This window comes from Passer domesticus, chromosome 1 (assembly GCF_036417665.1).
Source record: "Passer domesticus isolate bPasDom1 chromosome 1, bPasDom1.hap1, whole genome shotgun sequence".
Taxonomy (NCBI): domain Eukaryota; kingdom Metazoa; phylum Chordata; class Aves; order Passeriformes; family Passeridae; genus Passer; species Passer domesticus.
In genome coordinates, this window is record NC_087474.1 from 127,250,376 (window position 1) to 127,263,723 (window position 13,348).

Sequence of the window (13,348 nt, forward strand, 5' to 3'; positions counted from 1 at the left end):
ATTGTATCTCCATGCATTTAGAAGCACCTTCTTTCTTTATTAACTCACTGATAATAATAGACTTAAGGACACTGAGGCCAGCAAAATAAGTTTGACATTTCCAAAACTAAAATAATTTCAGAGAAATGGCAAATTGGATAAAATGAAGCTTGAAATGTTTCCTGAAGCTACAGTTAGGTACATCTTGAAAAGTCATGGTTCATTTTCAATGTTATGCTTCAAATTTATTTATATGATTGCCAAAATACAGAATAGCTGTATGTGTGATTTAAAAATTTTTGCCACATTCCTCATTTCAGGTTTTTACTTATGATGTCTACTTTTCCAAATTTGAGAACTTTTATTTTTTAGAAGTTATTAGGAAGATTTGAGCCTTGGCTTATGGCTTTATGGGAAAAAATCTTCAACTTCAACTGTGGAAAAGAGAACACTTCACAACAGATGTGATCTAACCTACTTGGATAATTACCTCTGTTGGATAATTAAATACAGAGTAATCTGAACTGGGGGACAAAAGTATCTCCATACTTACCACACCATTTCACTTTCCAGTTGCGATTAGCATCAACACCATGACAGTGAAACCTCATGTTCTTTGATCTTGTTTTTCTCCAAAATCGATCCTAGCACAAGTTACAAAATATTTAAATAGCAATATTACTCTATTTTGGCAAAAATCTACTTGTACATATAACAAATCAACCCTGGTAAACATACTCAGTATTCTGTTTTAAGTAGAATAATTTATTTTTAAGGCATAAAGTGCTGGACCAGATTTATACAGACTCACCTTTGAATAATGTAATAACCATTTGATCTTGTCTGAATAATTTTTTGAATAATACTACTGCCATTACTTACATTTGTCCAGCTGAAATGATATCCATCCACGTTAAATACAGGCATAATATAGAAATACAGCTGAGTTAGCATCTTTCTCATGTCAGGATCAATCTGGTATGTCTGAAGAGCCTAAAGCAGAAAAGCCAAAGAAAAAAGTTTCAATAATAAAAATAATTTCCCAGTTAGGTATTGTGATGTACTGTGACAGTCGTGAGGCATTTGGCAGTACAGAGGTCTGCTCTCATGGCAGCACAGACATCCTTCTAGCTGTGCCTGAAAGGCTGACATCTTCCTGTAAATGTGATTCAGACAGTGTGTGAACATGTGAAAAAGGTGTTCTAAAGACCCTCTTCTCTCTGCTTCTCAGTTGCTTTCAGTACTCAAGAAAATACAACTCATATTACAGAGAAGAAAATGCATGCAATGTTTTTCTTGAAGTAAGAGCTGAAAGTCAGTGGAATACTGAAGAATTAATTGAAGAAATGAATTTAGCTCCTGTAAGACAGTGGAGCCCTGTTGTTTCCACTAGGTGATTTGATAAGGTCTTGAAGCATGTAAGGCTCACATTAACAACACAGCTTTTGTCTGTATTCAAAGTCGCTTACTACATGCACAATTATCAATACAGGCAGTTTATTCCTTTACAATTTAGACACCTCTCTATTTTTGGAGAACCTTTAGTATATAGGTTAGTAAAAGAAGTCTAGGTAGGGAGAGTTTTTTGTTTTTTATCCATTCTGCATCTTAGAAAAATGCAGCAAAACCAGAGGCTCTTCAGCAATTCTATTTGCTAGTGCCAGAGATGCTCCTTTACGGGTTCCAGGAAGCTTACACTCCACATTCTCTTGCAAATACTGTCCCTTGACATAGCTGGGCATCAAATTAGCATCCTTCAAAGTTTAAGTCTTGATTTTATAAGGAATCCAATGCTTCATGTGGCAGGTGGAAAGCATATCACAGTGATCCTGGATTCAGAGGGATGCCTGAGCCTGGCTTCTCTCCTCCTGCTACTGTGATTACAGCCTTCTGCTCTGCAGTATTTCTAGCCCTTCAGATCTGAAGAGTAGCATGTGTTTGGGGAGCAAAGGGAAACATTTGCTCTAAAATAAACTAAGCTAAATGCTTTTCAATTGACAAATGCTTGGGAGCAGTGTGAAGTACAGGAATTCAATACTTCTGGGCTTCTGACGATGCAGCTGTTTGAATTACTGAAGCTGCCATGGGAGCTGATGGATGCTTTGTGTGGAATATCTGTAAGAAATAACCATATATTTGGACATGTCTGGGGCTAAAATTTACTCATGGAAGAGTATAACATTTTTTTTTCTTTACAGAGGGGATTAGTAGGACTTCTAAATACTTCTACGTGGTTCATTAACCATCCCTCTGTTATGCAGAGCTTTCTCCTTGCCCAGCTTCATCTCCCCCTCCCAAAATGCTCTGCACGTGCAAGTCCTTCAGCCTCACTGTCAGATCCAAAGCAGCACATGATCCTTGTGAAAAGCCAAGTCACCCAGTGCTACTCCACACTGAGCTCTGCTCCAGCCAGGCAAGAGCAGGGGACAGTGAGAAATAGAAGGTAAGGCAAAGCACAGAATGCAATGGGACAGGGTTGACATCCTGATTAGGATGACATCCTGAAAGAGCTGTTTGGAGGGGAGAAGAGAATGATAGTGTGCTTTTGAGGGGAATCTTGATGGACTGCCCAGGAGAAAGTCCCAGCCAATGAGGAGGTCATGCGTTCCCTGGTCCATTTGCCAGAAATTTCCCAAAAATCCATAGCTGGTCTTGCATTTAAATTTGATTTACTTATATTAAAAAGCCATATCAAGCCTTCAAATAGATTTGGATTTAAAAAATGATGTTAAGGGAACTGCAAAAAAAAAAAATAGTTTTGTCAAAACATTGATTTCTCAAATCAATGGTTGCTCAAAAACAATGACCATGAAAATAAAGACTGTGTGTTATTGCTATTTCACTTGCAGATGTCACATATTAAAGTAAACAGGGCTTCTGTGTGCATTAGGCTGACCCTGCACTTAAATCTGGACAAGATTAAGAGTCTATGTGGTAAGTATGGATGTTAAACTGGTAAAACTGTTCTTACAGCTGGAAACAGAACCAACCTATGCTCCAAAATGTGAGTTAAATAAAATGAACATTTTTATCTTGCTTATTTCAGAGTAGTAGTAGGGACGAGTAGTCTAGCTGAGAAGGAAATAAAGCACCACATACGATTTCCTTGATTTTTCACTGCTTTTCTATTTTTAGACAGTATTAGCAAATTAAGCTCAGGTTGTGTATCCATGGTGTGTATTTACATACCAGTTACAATGAAATTGTCATATGTGTTTGTATCTGTATTTTGTATGTTGTTCTATTGCTGTCAGTTACATCGGTAGTTATGCATTTTATTACACTGGGCTCTATACTATATTTTAAACTGCAATGCTGTAAGACTAAACTCTTTGAAACACTTTAAAAATCATCTCCTTAAAATAACTACAGATAATTAATTAATGTAAGGCAATATACTGCTTAAAATTGCTTGAATTAATTTTGCATATTTTTCAGAACCTTTCCAAATTTGCAAAAAGTGTCATAATGAAAATATTTGAATTATGACTTTTTAATATCAATGTGTTTTAAATCCTGTGAAGAATAGATTTTCCTTGCTAGATGAAAGCACCACCATTTAGAAACCTAAACAAAATATAGGCAGCAAAATGCCAAGTTTTATAGTGACTTTATGTTATTTTAATGCCTGTTGTCATTGACAAAATACTAGAAGAGACTTTGGAAAGCGTTATAGTCCCCAGTAATAATCCTCAAAATTGAAAGTCTTAAATCTGGTTTAGAGCCAAATATGTCATTCCATTCTGTTCTTTAAAGAATATATGGGGTTTTAAAATAACTTTGTTACCCTTTTAGAGTGGTATTTCATTAAAAATATAGTGGATCTAGAGTGGTTTTCTTCTTTGAAAGCAAGCAGATTGTGTGAGATCATATTCACTCTTTCTGCTTGAAATACTTCATCTTTTGTACTGCTTTTATCTGGTATTTTTATTTGATGTATGTAATCAGGCAGCACAGACAGTACAATCTTTGGCAATGAGCCTTACAGTTACCAAGGTGTGTCCTTGCTGGAGCAAAGCCCACAATTTGCTTTTTGTGACTCTCGAGTCCTCCCAACACTGGTGATGTGCACCACCTCCCGCACCCGCCCGGCCGTGCTGAAACCTTTCCTCTCTGCTGTGACACGAGCAAGGCACATAGAAACCATTAGTGAATTAACTGCATTGTAGTTTGCACAGGGCTCTCAAAGTATGGGCTGGTTCTGCTTGCCCATCATGCAATCAATAGCAGCTTTGCTGCTGAATGTGCAGAGAGCCAGAGCAGCCCAATAAACGCTGGATCGTGTTATTAGTGAGCGAGCAGATGATAGAGGAACGCTGCCAGCGCCGTGCAAGCAATCTGCCTGGGGGTGGGGAAAGCACCAGTGATTAATGGGATGGGGCTCCATCATCTGGATCAGCTGAGTGGTGGTTGCTGATAGAGCTCCACCGGCTTAGGCTGGCTGAGGATGTGGTGCAGAGGAAATTTAATTTAGGGGACGAAGTAAACAAAAGAGCTATATTGTAAACTGCCAAGGCAATAAAGGCAAGAGTGCAAAATGGATTTGGGATGCAGTGAGGCTTTTTGTAATATCAGGGGATTGAGTGAGAAGGACAAAGCAAGGAGACAGGGTTGGGAGAAAATCTGAAATCCTAATTGAGTTAATAAGGATTTGCTATCCCACGATTAATTATTATTAAATTCAAGGTGACAATCAGCTTTTGCTCTTTCTGATTTTGAATTAAACAATCATATTGAATTAAACAATTACTATTTTAGCCCAAAGAACTGACTCCATTTACTGCTCTGCCAGAAATTGCAAAAAACTGCTTCTGGAAAAACAGGATTAACTCTTCCGTGCCATTATTAAGATAACAGGTAAAACACAGCTTTTCTGACAGTAACACACAATAATTTACTTTTATCTGCACTTGTTACACTTTAGCAGGCTGACATTATGATCTGCCATTCTGGCCTTCATTGCCACTTTATCAGTTTGGCAAGTTAGTAATTAGCTCTGTCTCCACTCTTGGAAGCAGTACAGCTTTTTATCTCTGTTTTCCCTTTTACTGCTAGTGTCCTGCTTTGGCATTCAAATCACAAGCAGAGTGGTAAGCCCATAATTCATGCTAAGATACAGCCCAGTATTTAAAAACAAATGGCTTAAAACAAAGGGTCAAATTTTCAAGGCTGAAGCTTGAACCGTGTCTGATTTATCCTTTTTGTTTAATACAATGCAAAACCTTCCTTCCTCTTTGAAGGCATTTACCACAGGAGAAACCCAGAAACAGCTGAGAAAGAGGAGCGTGCTGCAACTACTCCTCAACACCCATAAAAAGAGTCTGACAAGAAGGATCTGCAGAATCCCAAAGACATGACTGTGTAGCTCCTTAAGGATGCTGATGGAAAAGATGCTGAAGCAGAGAAGAAGCAGAGGGATGATGGGTGGGATTGACATGTCAGAGAAGCACACAGCCATTCCAAGAATCTTGTGCAAGGCTGGGACCACTCAAGCAAGGGCAGGATCTTGTGGGAAAGAAGATGGATAGTTACAGAGGTCTTAGCAGAAACTGGAGAGACAACTTCTTGGTTCTACTCAGAGAGGTAGGACAAAAGGAAAAAAGAAAAACCTCTTAGATGCCGAACAAGTCAAAGACTGCCTGTCTGGGGGGAAAAAAGGCCTGAGTTATTCTGAGGCACTGTAAATGCTTTGAAAGGAGCAACACAGATTTCTTTACTAGTAATTGTATGAAATTAGTGCCCACCAAGATATAGGCCTTTCAAAAATGTAATTATTGAATTTTGTATCCTAATTGTGTTGCTCCATGGTAGTACATATTGAGGGAAACTCAAGAGAGATCACTTGAATACAAGGTTTAATTGAATTTTTGAGACACAATTAAATACTTAAGATCCAAACAATTGCTTGTAATTCCATTTCTGGAACAAATTAATTGCCCAACATATGGAATTTTCTTTCACAGTCCTATTTCATGCTCAGTAGAGTTTCTGCATATCAGCAGTTTTACTGAGGCCTTAATTACTCAGTATCATCATACAGGAGTGGACTGCTAAAATACAGAGCAGAATTTCTTCCTTAGGGCAACTAATGTGTTGGAACAACAATGTGAATTCTTTTCGTGTCTTGAATAAGAACATACCTAACAGCCTAAAAGCCTTCAGGGGGTAGAATCTCAATGTCCTGGTGATGAATACTTAAATAAGAATTTACAGGAGCAAGTGTCATTGAGGAATTCCTATTACAGGCACAACACAGCTGCAGTGTTACTTTTCTTTTATCGAGATCTACTTACATTGTGAAATATTAATAGCTGCAAGCAAATTTAAAGGACTTTTTACCTTCTTGAGGTCATGGGTAGGCAGGAAGATGCAGCTGACTAGCTGAAGGTGCAGTACTTTCACAGTACTGCATAACAGCGCAGCACTTTCTTTTGGAAAACTGAAAACAATTTTAACTGTTTTTTTTTTTATTTGTTATCATGAAGTGTAACAGCAAATGAAAAAATACTTCCCTAAACTGTCTTATTGTTGAATAAAATCTGGGAAATTCCATTATGGATCAAAAGAGGCAGAGATACTTCACAGCATAAAAATGGTTTGCCACAGTTGCCTTTAAAACAATGCATCACATGCCTCGTTGTGGTGATACTATGGTACTGCACTCCATCTTTTTGGCACTGGCTTAGATTTTATCCATTAAAAAAAAAAAAAAAGGGATCACAACTGAGGCCCCAGATCAGGAAACTCTTGTTGATAGTGTTCACTGCTACTTTAGTTTCCTTCCCCTCAGAACTGGTGCAGATTTTCAGTAGCAAGCATGTGCTAGAGAGATGCAGATACTCAGAGAGAAGTGGTTTATAGGATGGCTGCCAAAAAAGGGGAGCACATTCAGAACTGAAACAGCTGTGGAATGGAAGGGAGACATTGAGTAGAAGCAGAAACTACTACATGTAGGTGTGAATACTGCACATGAACTTCAAATGGCAGGAACAGCATTTGCAGGATGGAAAAAAAATCATGAGGATAAAACAAATTCTGCATTGGTACCAGTGCCTCTTGCTGCTGAAAGGCTGATGAATGAAGTGCTGAGTGAAGAGGCTGGAAGAGGTGATCTCTGTGATGGAGAAAAAACAAACAGCGTTTCAGGCAGAAGCTCCTGACAGAGAAGGATGAATTAGCTAAAGACAAGTAAGGCTGAGTGTTTCAAATATAGATATGGCAGGATGAAACAGATGGATTTTTTTCCTCCAGATAATGAATATATAGGGAGCACTCAGAGAAGTCCAATTTTTTTTTTCCTGAAATTAGGCAGCTAAAAAGACAGCTGGGGAGACTAGAATCTGGCAAACAATAAAAATTAAGCTCCAATGATTATATTGTGTTTACTGAAAGAGCTGCAGACATTAATGGAGAGACTGTCACCAGATGACTGGTCCTTCAAGGTGAAAAAAGCCCAGTTTTTGTGGTACCATCACCACTGGCACCTGTGAAGGAGGCTGCAGGGTGGTAAAACAGCCCTGAGAAGCTTCTGCCTCTCCTAAACCAAGGGTAAACTAAAAATTGATCAACTGGAGGAAAACCCAGATAGGAAGATTTCACAGAGTAAGAGCAATTATTTAAAGAGCAACAAATATTTCATGTCAAGCCAACATCAGCTAAAGAGCTTTAGCTGGAGGGAACAGATTTTTGGAAAGAAAGAACATCCAGTTAAAGGGTGAAAGGAAAAAGCCACAGGTACAATGTTGGTTTTGGCCTTGCATGCCTCTCATTCACTTTGGAATATTTCAACCTTTTTCAAAAGCTCTTCAGATTTTTGAGGACCATTAATCAAAGATACTTTAGGAACAGTGGCAAACCTGTACCCAGGAAAGCACTGGCACAAATGTCTGATTTATATGGAGAGGCAGTCAGGTTCTTGCTTGCTTTCCTCTATGGCTCAAGATTTCCATTTGGAGAACTCCAGAAAATGGAGTCCTGTCACAACAGGTGGAACACATTGTCTCAAAGACAATGAGTTGTCTCAACAATAATTAAATATAGGTGTAATGAGCATCCTTGGAATTAATCTTAGTCTGAAACCCTGGGATGTGGGGACACAGCATTTCAGTTGTACTTGTTCAAAAGATTTTAGTCGGTTGACAAGTGACAGATCAAGTGTATAATCTTTAGGAAACATTATTGTGTTGTTTCACACAACTATCTTGCACACCCCCATGATCAGACTATTTCTGAAGTGGTTGGAAAAAATGGTATCTGAATTTGATAATCAGGCAGTATTTCAAGGCTCTGGTAGTTACGGATAACACAGGAAAAGAAATTTTCTAAATCCTAAAGGACTACTGGTTTTGATGGAGCTCAGCAAGACCCAGCAATGATCCAGAATGTGAAGCTGTTTTCCTGACAGTGTGGGCTTCAGCACTGGAATGAATGACTGAGTGCTGCTCTGTCAATGCAGGATATTGCAGATGTTTTGTCCATCAGGACATGGACTATGGAATTTTTTAGAATAAGTGCTGCACTGCCTTTCAGCAGATCTTAAAGTAAGAATACTTATAGCTTTATTGCCTTCTGACCACAGGGCCTGAGCAGTGCAGAAGAGGAGCCAACCCTTTTTAACAGTGTCTGTGTCTCCTGCTTGGCCCTGCATCTGAGTGCACTGCTGTCCTGACTGGGCTCTGGCTATGTGCTGCTCCTTTAGCTGGCTGCACTCAAGCACTTCATAAACATTCTTGAGGAAGAATCTGAGGTCTTGAATGCTGCAAAATTCCTGGTAAAGACTGCTCTCTGGGGCCTGGTCCACAAGCCTAATGGCTGGCTAATTGGCCGTATGCATCCCATATGCATCCCACGAGGTGACTCATAAATCAGTCTCAAGCTGAGAATAGTGGGGGCAGATGTTGCCATTTTGCTTCTTAGACAGTCTGTGTGTCTCTCTTGGCTCATTATTATGGAGTGAAAAGATGAGTTTCTAGCCTTTTTCTAGGTTTTGGAATAAATCAATACCAATGTCAGCATGAAAAAAAAAACCCAACAAACAACAAAATACCTCTGAGAACTCCCCTCAGCGTTTCATTTCTTTTTCTGGGGCTAAATGTTTGCTCCCTGGGAGCATGATAAAGTCCAAATGCACAATCTTGAATAAATTGGGAATTCAAATAATTGTGGTCATTGTTGAGGATGGGAGAGGAAGGTGGTGAAGGTCACTGCATTTCCAAAGTGTGAGACTATTTTCACTTTCATTTGAGGCCCTGATGAGGTGACTCCTTTAGGGAGATGCATTTGATCTTAATAGACATTACAGCTGACATTGGATTCTTAAAACATTTTGTCGAGAAGAACAATCAGTGCACACTTCTTGAAGATTTCTAATTACATTTCTTGAATTTTCTAATCTTGAAATACAAATTCCTGCATCAGAAATAAAGACTAACACAACTCAAAGTCACATCTCAGCTATGCTGTTTTCTGAAAATATTGTATGAAAGACATCTTAAGGTTATACATCATTGAAATGGATCAAATGGCAGCATTTATTAGAGGGAAGAAAGTCAAACCAGATGTAATGGGAATCCTCATCTGCTTTCACTAAAACTGAAATGGAATCTAGTTTTGATGTTAATTTGAATAGCAGCCTGTGAACCATATTTCAGATTTTTAAAGAAATGGTAAAATCTTAAATTTGAGGTCAGGATGATTTGATAGCTAAACTCTACTTCTCCTCTCTCAATGAATAGGAGTTAAATGTTCTTACTTAACAGATGTACATATAAAATTGTATTTTTGCAAAATGGCTATAGGTATTATGTCTTTGCTTCTGTGATGGCTATTTAATTTTGGATAAATACATTACATATCTGAATTTTGTTTCTAAAGTCTACTGCTTTCTACAAAGTAGTTACGCATATTAAAGTATCTTTCAATTCATAATATTTATTAGCACATATTAATGTATTAGATCCCATGTACCCTTTTAAAAATTATTTTTTCATTTTTTCTCCCTGAATCTCTTGCTGTGGACACAAGTTCTGGGTTCATTTATCTTTGCAGGTTGCATTCAAAGTAGCCCACATGTAATCAGTTCTGTTTCCTTTTACAGTTTGTCTTGCTTGCATACTCCACCAAAGGTCTTGTCATGTTTCCACTTTCAGAGCCCTTTTTCCATCACTTTCCAGCTGAGTAAGGATTAAATTGGGTGGGATTCCACTGTAACCTGACTGCTATTTCACTAGGGACAGGTGCAGACACTTCTCTGTGGCTCATTAGCAAGTACCTAAAACTCTGGTCCTGTGTGTGCAGGGTGTCCCCTTTCTTGACTTGAAATTCAATGACAATGAGATGGGGTTTGCCAGAGGCCAGCAGTACAGCTCATCCTGACAGAACATCTGATTATCTTTAGCCAAGAGACTACAGACTCTTAGGGGTGCCTTCCACAGAAAGAAACAGTGATGTTGTTATTAACATCAGACCTATGGAACACAGAGCCAAGGCTAGAGCTCATTCTGGAGTAGATTATAAGGAAAAAAAAACCAAAACAACAAACAAACCAAAACCAAACAAACCCAAAACAACACACAGAAAACTAAACAAAACCCACAATTCCCCAAACCATAGTCTTTGCTCTTTTGTTTGTTTCAAAATGTGAGTAGGCTGCTTTTGTACTTTGAAATATATTATCATAATATATTGTGCATTCTCTTTTTCTTTTAAATATGTAAATTCTCTATAAATTTTTCTCTAGTTACTATCTTCTTTTTCTCTAATTATTGTAATTGCCCAAATACAGAGCAAGTCTGCACAGCAGGCAGCCTCTTGCCTTCCCATGCTCCAGCCTTACCTCCTCACTTCCCAAGTCTGATCTGCTTTAGTCTGTTTTGCATTTCTAAGTAGGTGGGAGTGGGAGCCAGGTCCAGTTTAGCTGAACAATTCCAGATTCTCTGTAGACAGCGGGGAGCTGCTGCCATGCCCAGGAAAAAGCCATGAGCAGCTGCTCCGTGGCACCTCCACCCTCTGGAAGTGCTCTCCCATTGCTAGCAGCAAATCCACTGTCATGCAGAAACTGCCACCTCTAGAGGTGCAAACCAGATGCTGAGGGCTCCCAAACTGAATAGGAGTATTTGGTTAAATTTGAGGCACCCAGTCTGAGGCCTGAATGTTAAGTGACATTCATGCATTGAGGGTTTTCTTCTTAAGATAAATTTCTTGAAAAGCCTTCTTGTACACAGGAACATGGATATATTTCAATAAAAAAGTGTCAGAGATCACAGGGTGAAGTGAAAGCTTGCTAAGACATTTCAGGCTGCCTGCATAGTAAAGGAAAGCATGTATGCTGTTCCTGTTAGAAAAGAAGCCAACATCATGTAAATCCAGCATTCCTTCTTGCTTGCCTTAAATCAATAGACTTGTGGTGCTATTCCTTAAGAGTCAACAAACATGCCAGGAAAAATCTGTTTCCAAGCTGACAGCCCTTTCTCAGAACTGCCCGTAAGTACCAGGGGGGATGGAAATCTGGGCTGCCAGGCTGCAGAGGTGCTTAGGGGAGCAGTTTGCCAGCAAGAGAATTGCAGATTTTGAAGCACAGAAAGACCTTCAGTTTTCCCAGAGTTCTTACTAAAAATTTCTAATTCTTACAATGAGAAAAGTAATATCCTAAATCAAGCGATCTAATAATCTTTTCTGTCCTCCTTAGCCAGTTGTTTTTAATATGATGATGAGCATAATGTATTCCCTTCCTTGTGCTTTTTGCTTTTATGCTGGATTGAAATACTGCTCTGAGAAGGGATGGGCAGACAAAGGTGGTACATTCTTGTAGTCTGAAGGAGCTCTGTGGAGACTACTTTTAATCCAGGAAAATGTTTTTACATAATTAGAGAAACAGCCTTACAAGCTGCTCTCTGAAGATCTCAAATAACAACCAGAAGGTTTTTATATACACACCCATAGCCTATATTGTGCTATAAGGTCTACAGAGAAGTCTAGTGATTTTTACAGTACTGCCACATGGTACTGCTTTATGGGAAAACTTTGGTAAGAAAGAGGAATTTAAACAATAGTCTTCCCACCAGTGCCTTTCTGCCCCAGCTTCCCTCCTTACTGCAGCATGTTCTCCTGGGTAGGAAAGCTGCTCAGAAGTTGCAAGTTAGTTCATCTTCACATTGACAGGAGTCTTAATAAGATGACAAACAATTGCTGCACACCAAAATCTGGAGACCAGATCCTGAACCTCATTTAACCTATTTGTGGTGACAGGCTCATCCAAACTGTAGTGGTCTCATTATTTCTGTACTTTTCCTATACACTGTTGTGATTCCTGAGGGAAGGCCACACATGCTTATATGGCCATCTCAGCATTAGGGTGTTGATGATGCAGAAGTTTACTCTCACAAAATCAGAGGAGGTATTCATACACTGTAGAATTGCACAGAGATGGGTGGGAAGAAAAGTGAGAAAACTGTGTGTTTATAGGAATAAGCTTCTAAAAGTATGTTGCAACCCTTATTTTGTGCAAACAAATGGCATGCAAAGTACTCAAAGCACACATGTGGGGGAATTTTTAAGTCACTTTTGACTTCTGCCAATTACATTGCAAGGTAGTCTCCATTGTGCAGCTAATGCCTCATCTTGAACAAAAGTTTGTTGGCTAGGGGAAATGGCAAAACCCTGTAAACATATAATGCATCTGTAATGAATCCCAAATTAGAAGATTTTAAGCATTGATATTAAAAAAACCCAACAAAAACAAAGAAACTAAAACCAAAACACCCCCCCCCCCAAAAAAAAAAAAAACCCCAAAAACAAAAACCAACCCAGAAACCCCAAAAAAACAGAACCAAAACAGAATGAGACATTTTGGAAATAAAATTCCAATTCCATTTGATCTCACCTCTCATTTGAAAACTGCAAATGGATGAATATGGAGACTAAACACTAGACATCAAAAATAAAGGGAGAATAACTCAATGAGACAGAATCAAAGAAACATTGGAATCACTGGCTTTTCAGAGAATATGGAATTCATCATTTCACGTGAAATCCATCTATGAAGAAGAACAGCCAGCAGATCAATCCCTGGCTCTGAGACAGGTGTCACTGGTAGAATTTTGGGACTTTTGACCATGGGGTCAAAAAAAAGCAGGCTTTCCTGTGAGATAGGGTGTACCTGTCCAAAGGTGGAAAAGGCTCTTTGATCATAAGTTAGGTCTTACTGAAAAAGCTTTAAACTGGTTTGAAGGTGGAAGAGGATAAAACCAGGCTTGATAAACTTGGGGGCACCACATTGATGTTTGAGGGATGTTGATCTAGACAGGTCCTTCAGTCTGCCATCACAGTGGAGGCTGGGGATGGAGATCCATGTGGCAGCAAAGACAGAAGG

At 38.9% G+C, this 13,348-nt stretch overlaps 1 protein-coding gene across 1 annotated transcript in view; it reads right to left on the reverse strand.

Annotated features, from left to right (window-relative positions):
- Window positions 1–13,348, reverse strand: part of CPA6 (carboxypeptidase A6) — an 82,666-nt gene that overhangs the window by 12,589 nt on the left and 56,729 nt on the right. The window contains exons 7-8 of the mRNA XM_064388450.1: window positions 862–972; window positions 533–623 (exon numbers count right to left, since the gene is read on the reverse strand). Coding sequence (XP_064244520.1) covers window positions 533–623; window positions 862–972 — 202 coding nt within the window. The remainder of the gene's footprint in view (window positions 1–532; window positions 624–861; window positions 973–13,348) is intronic.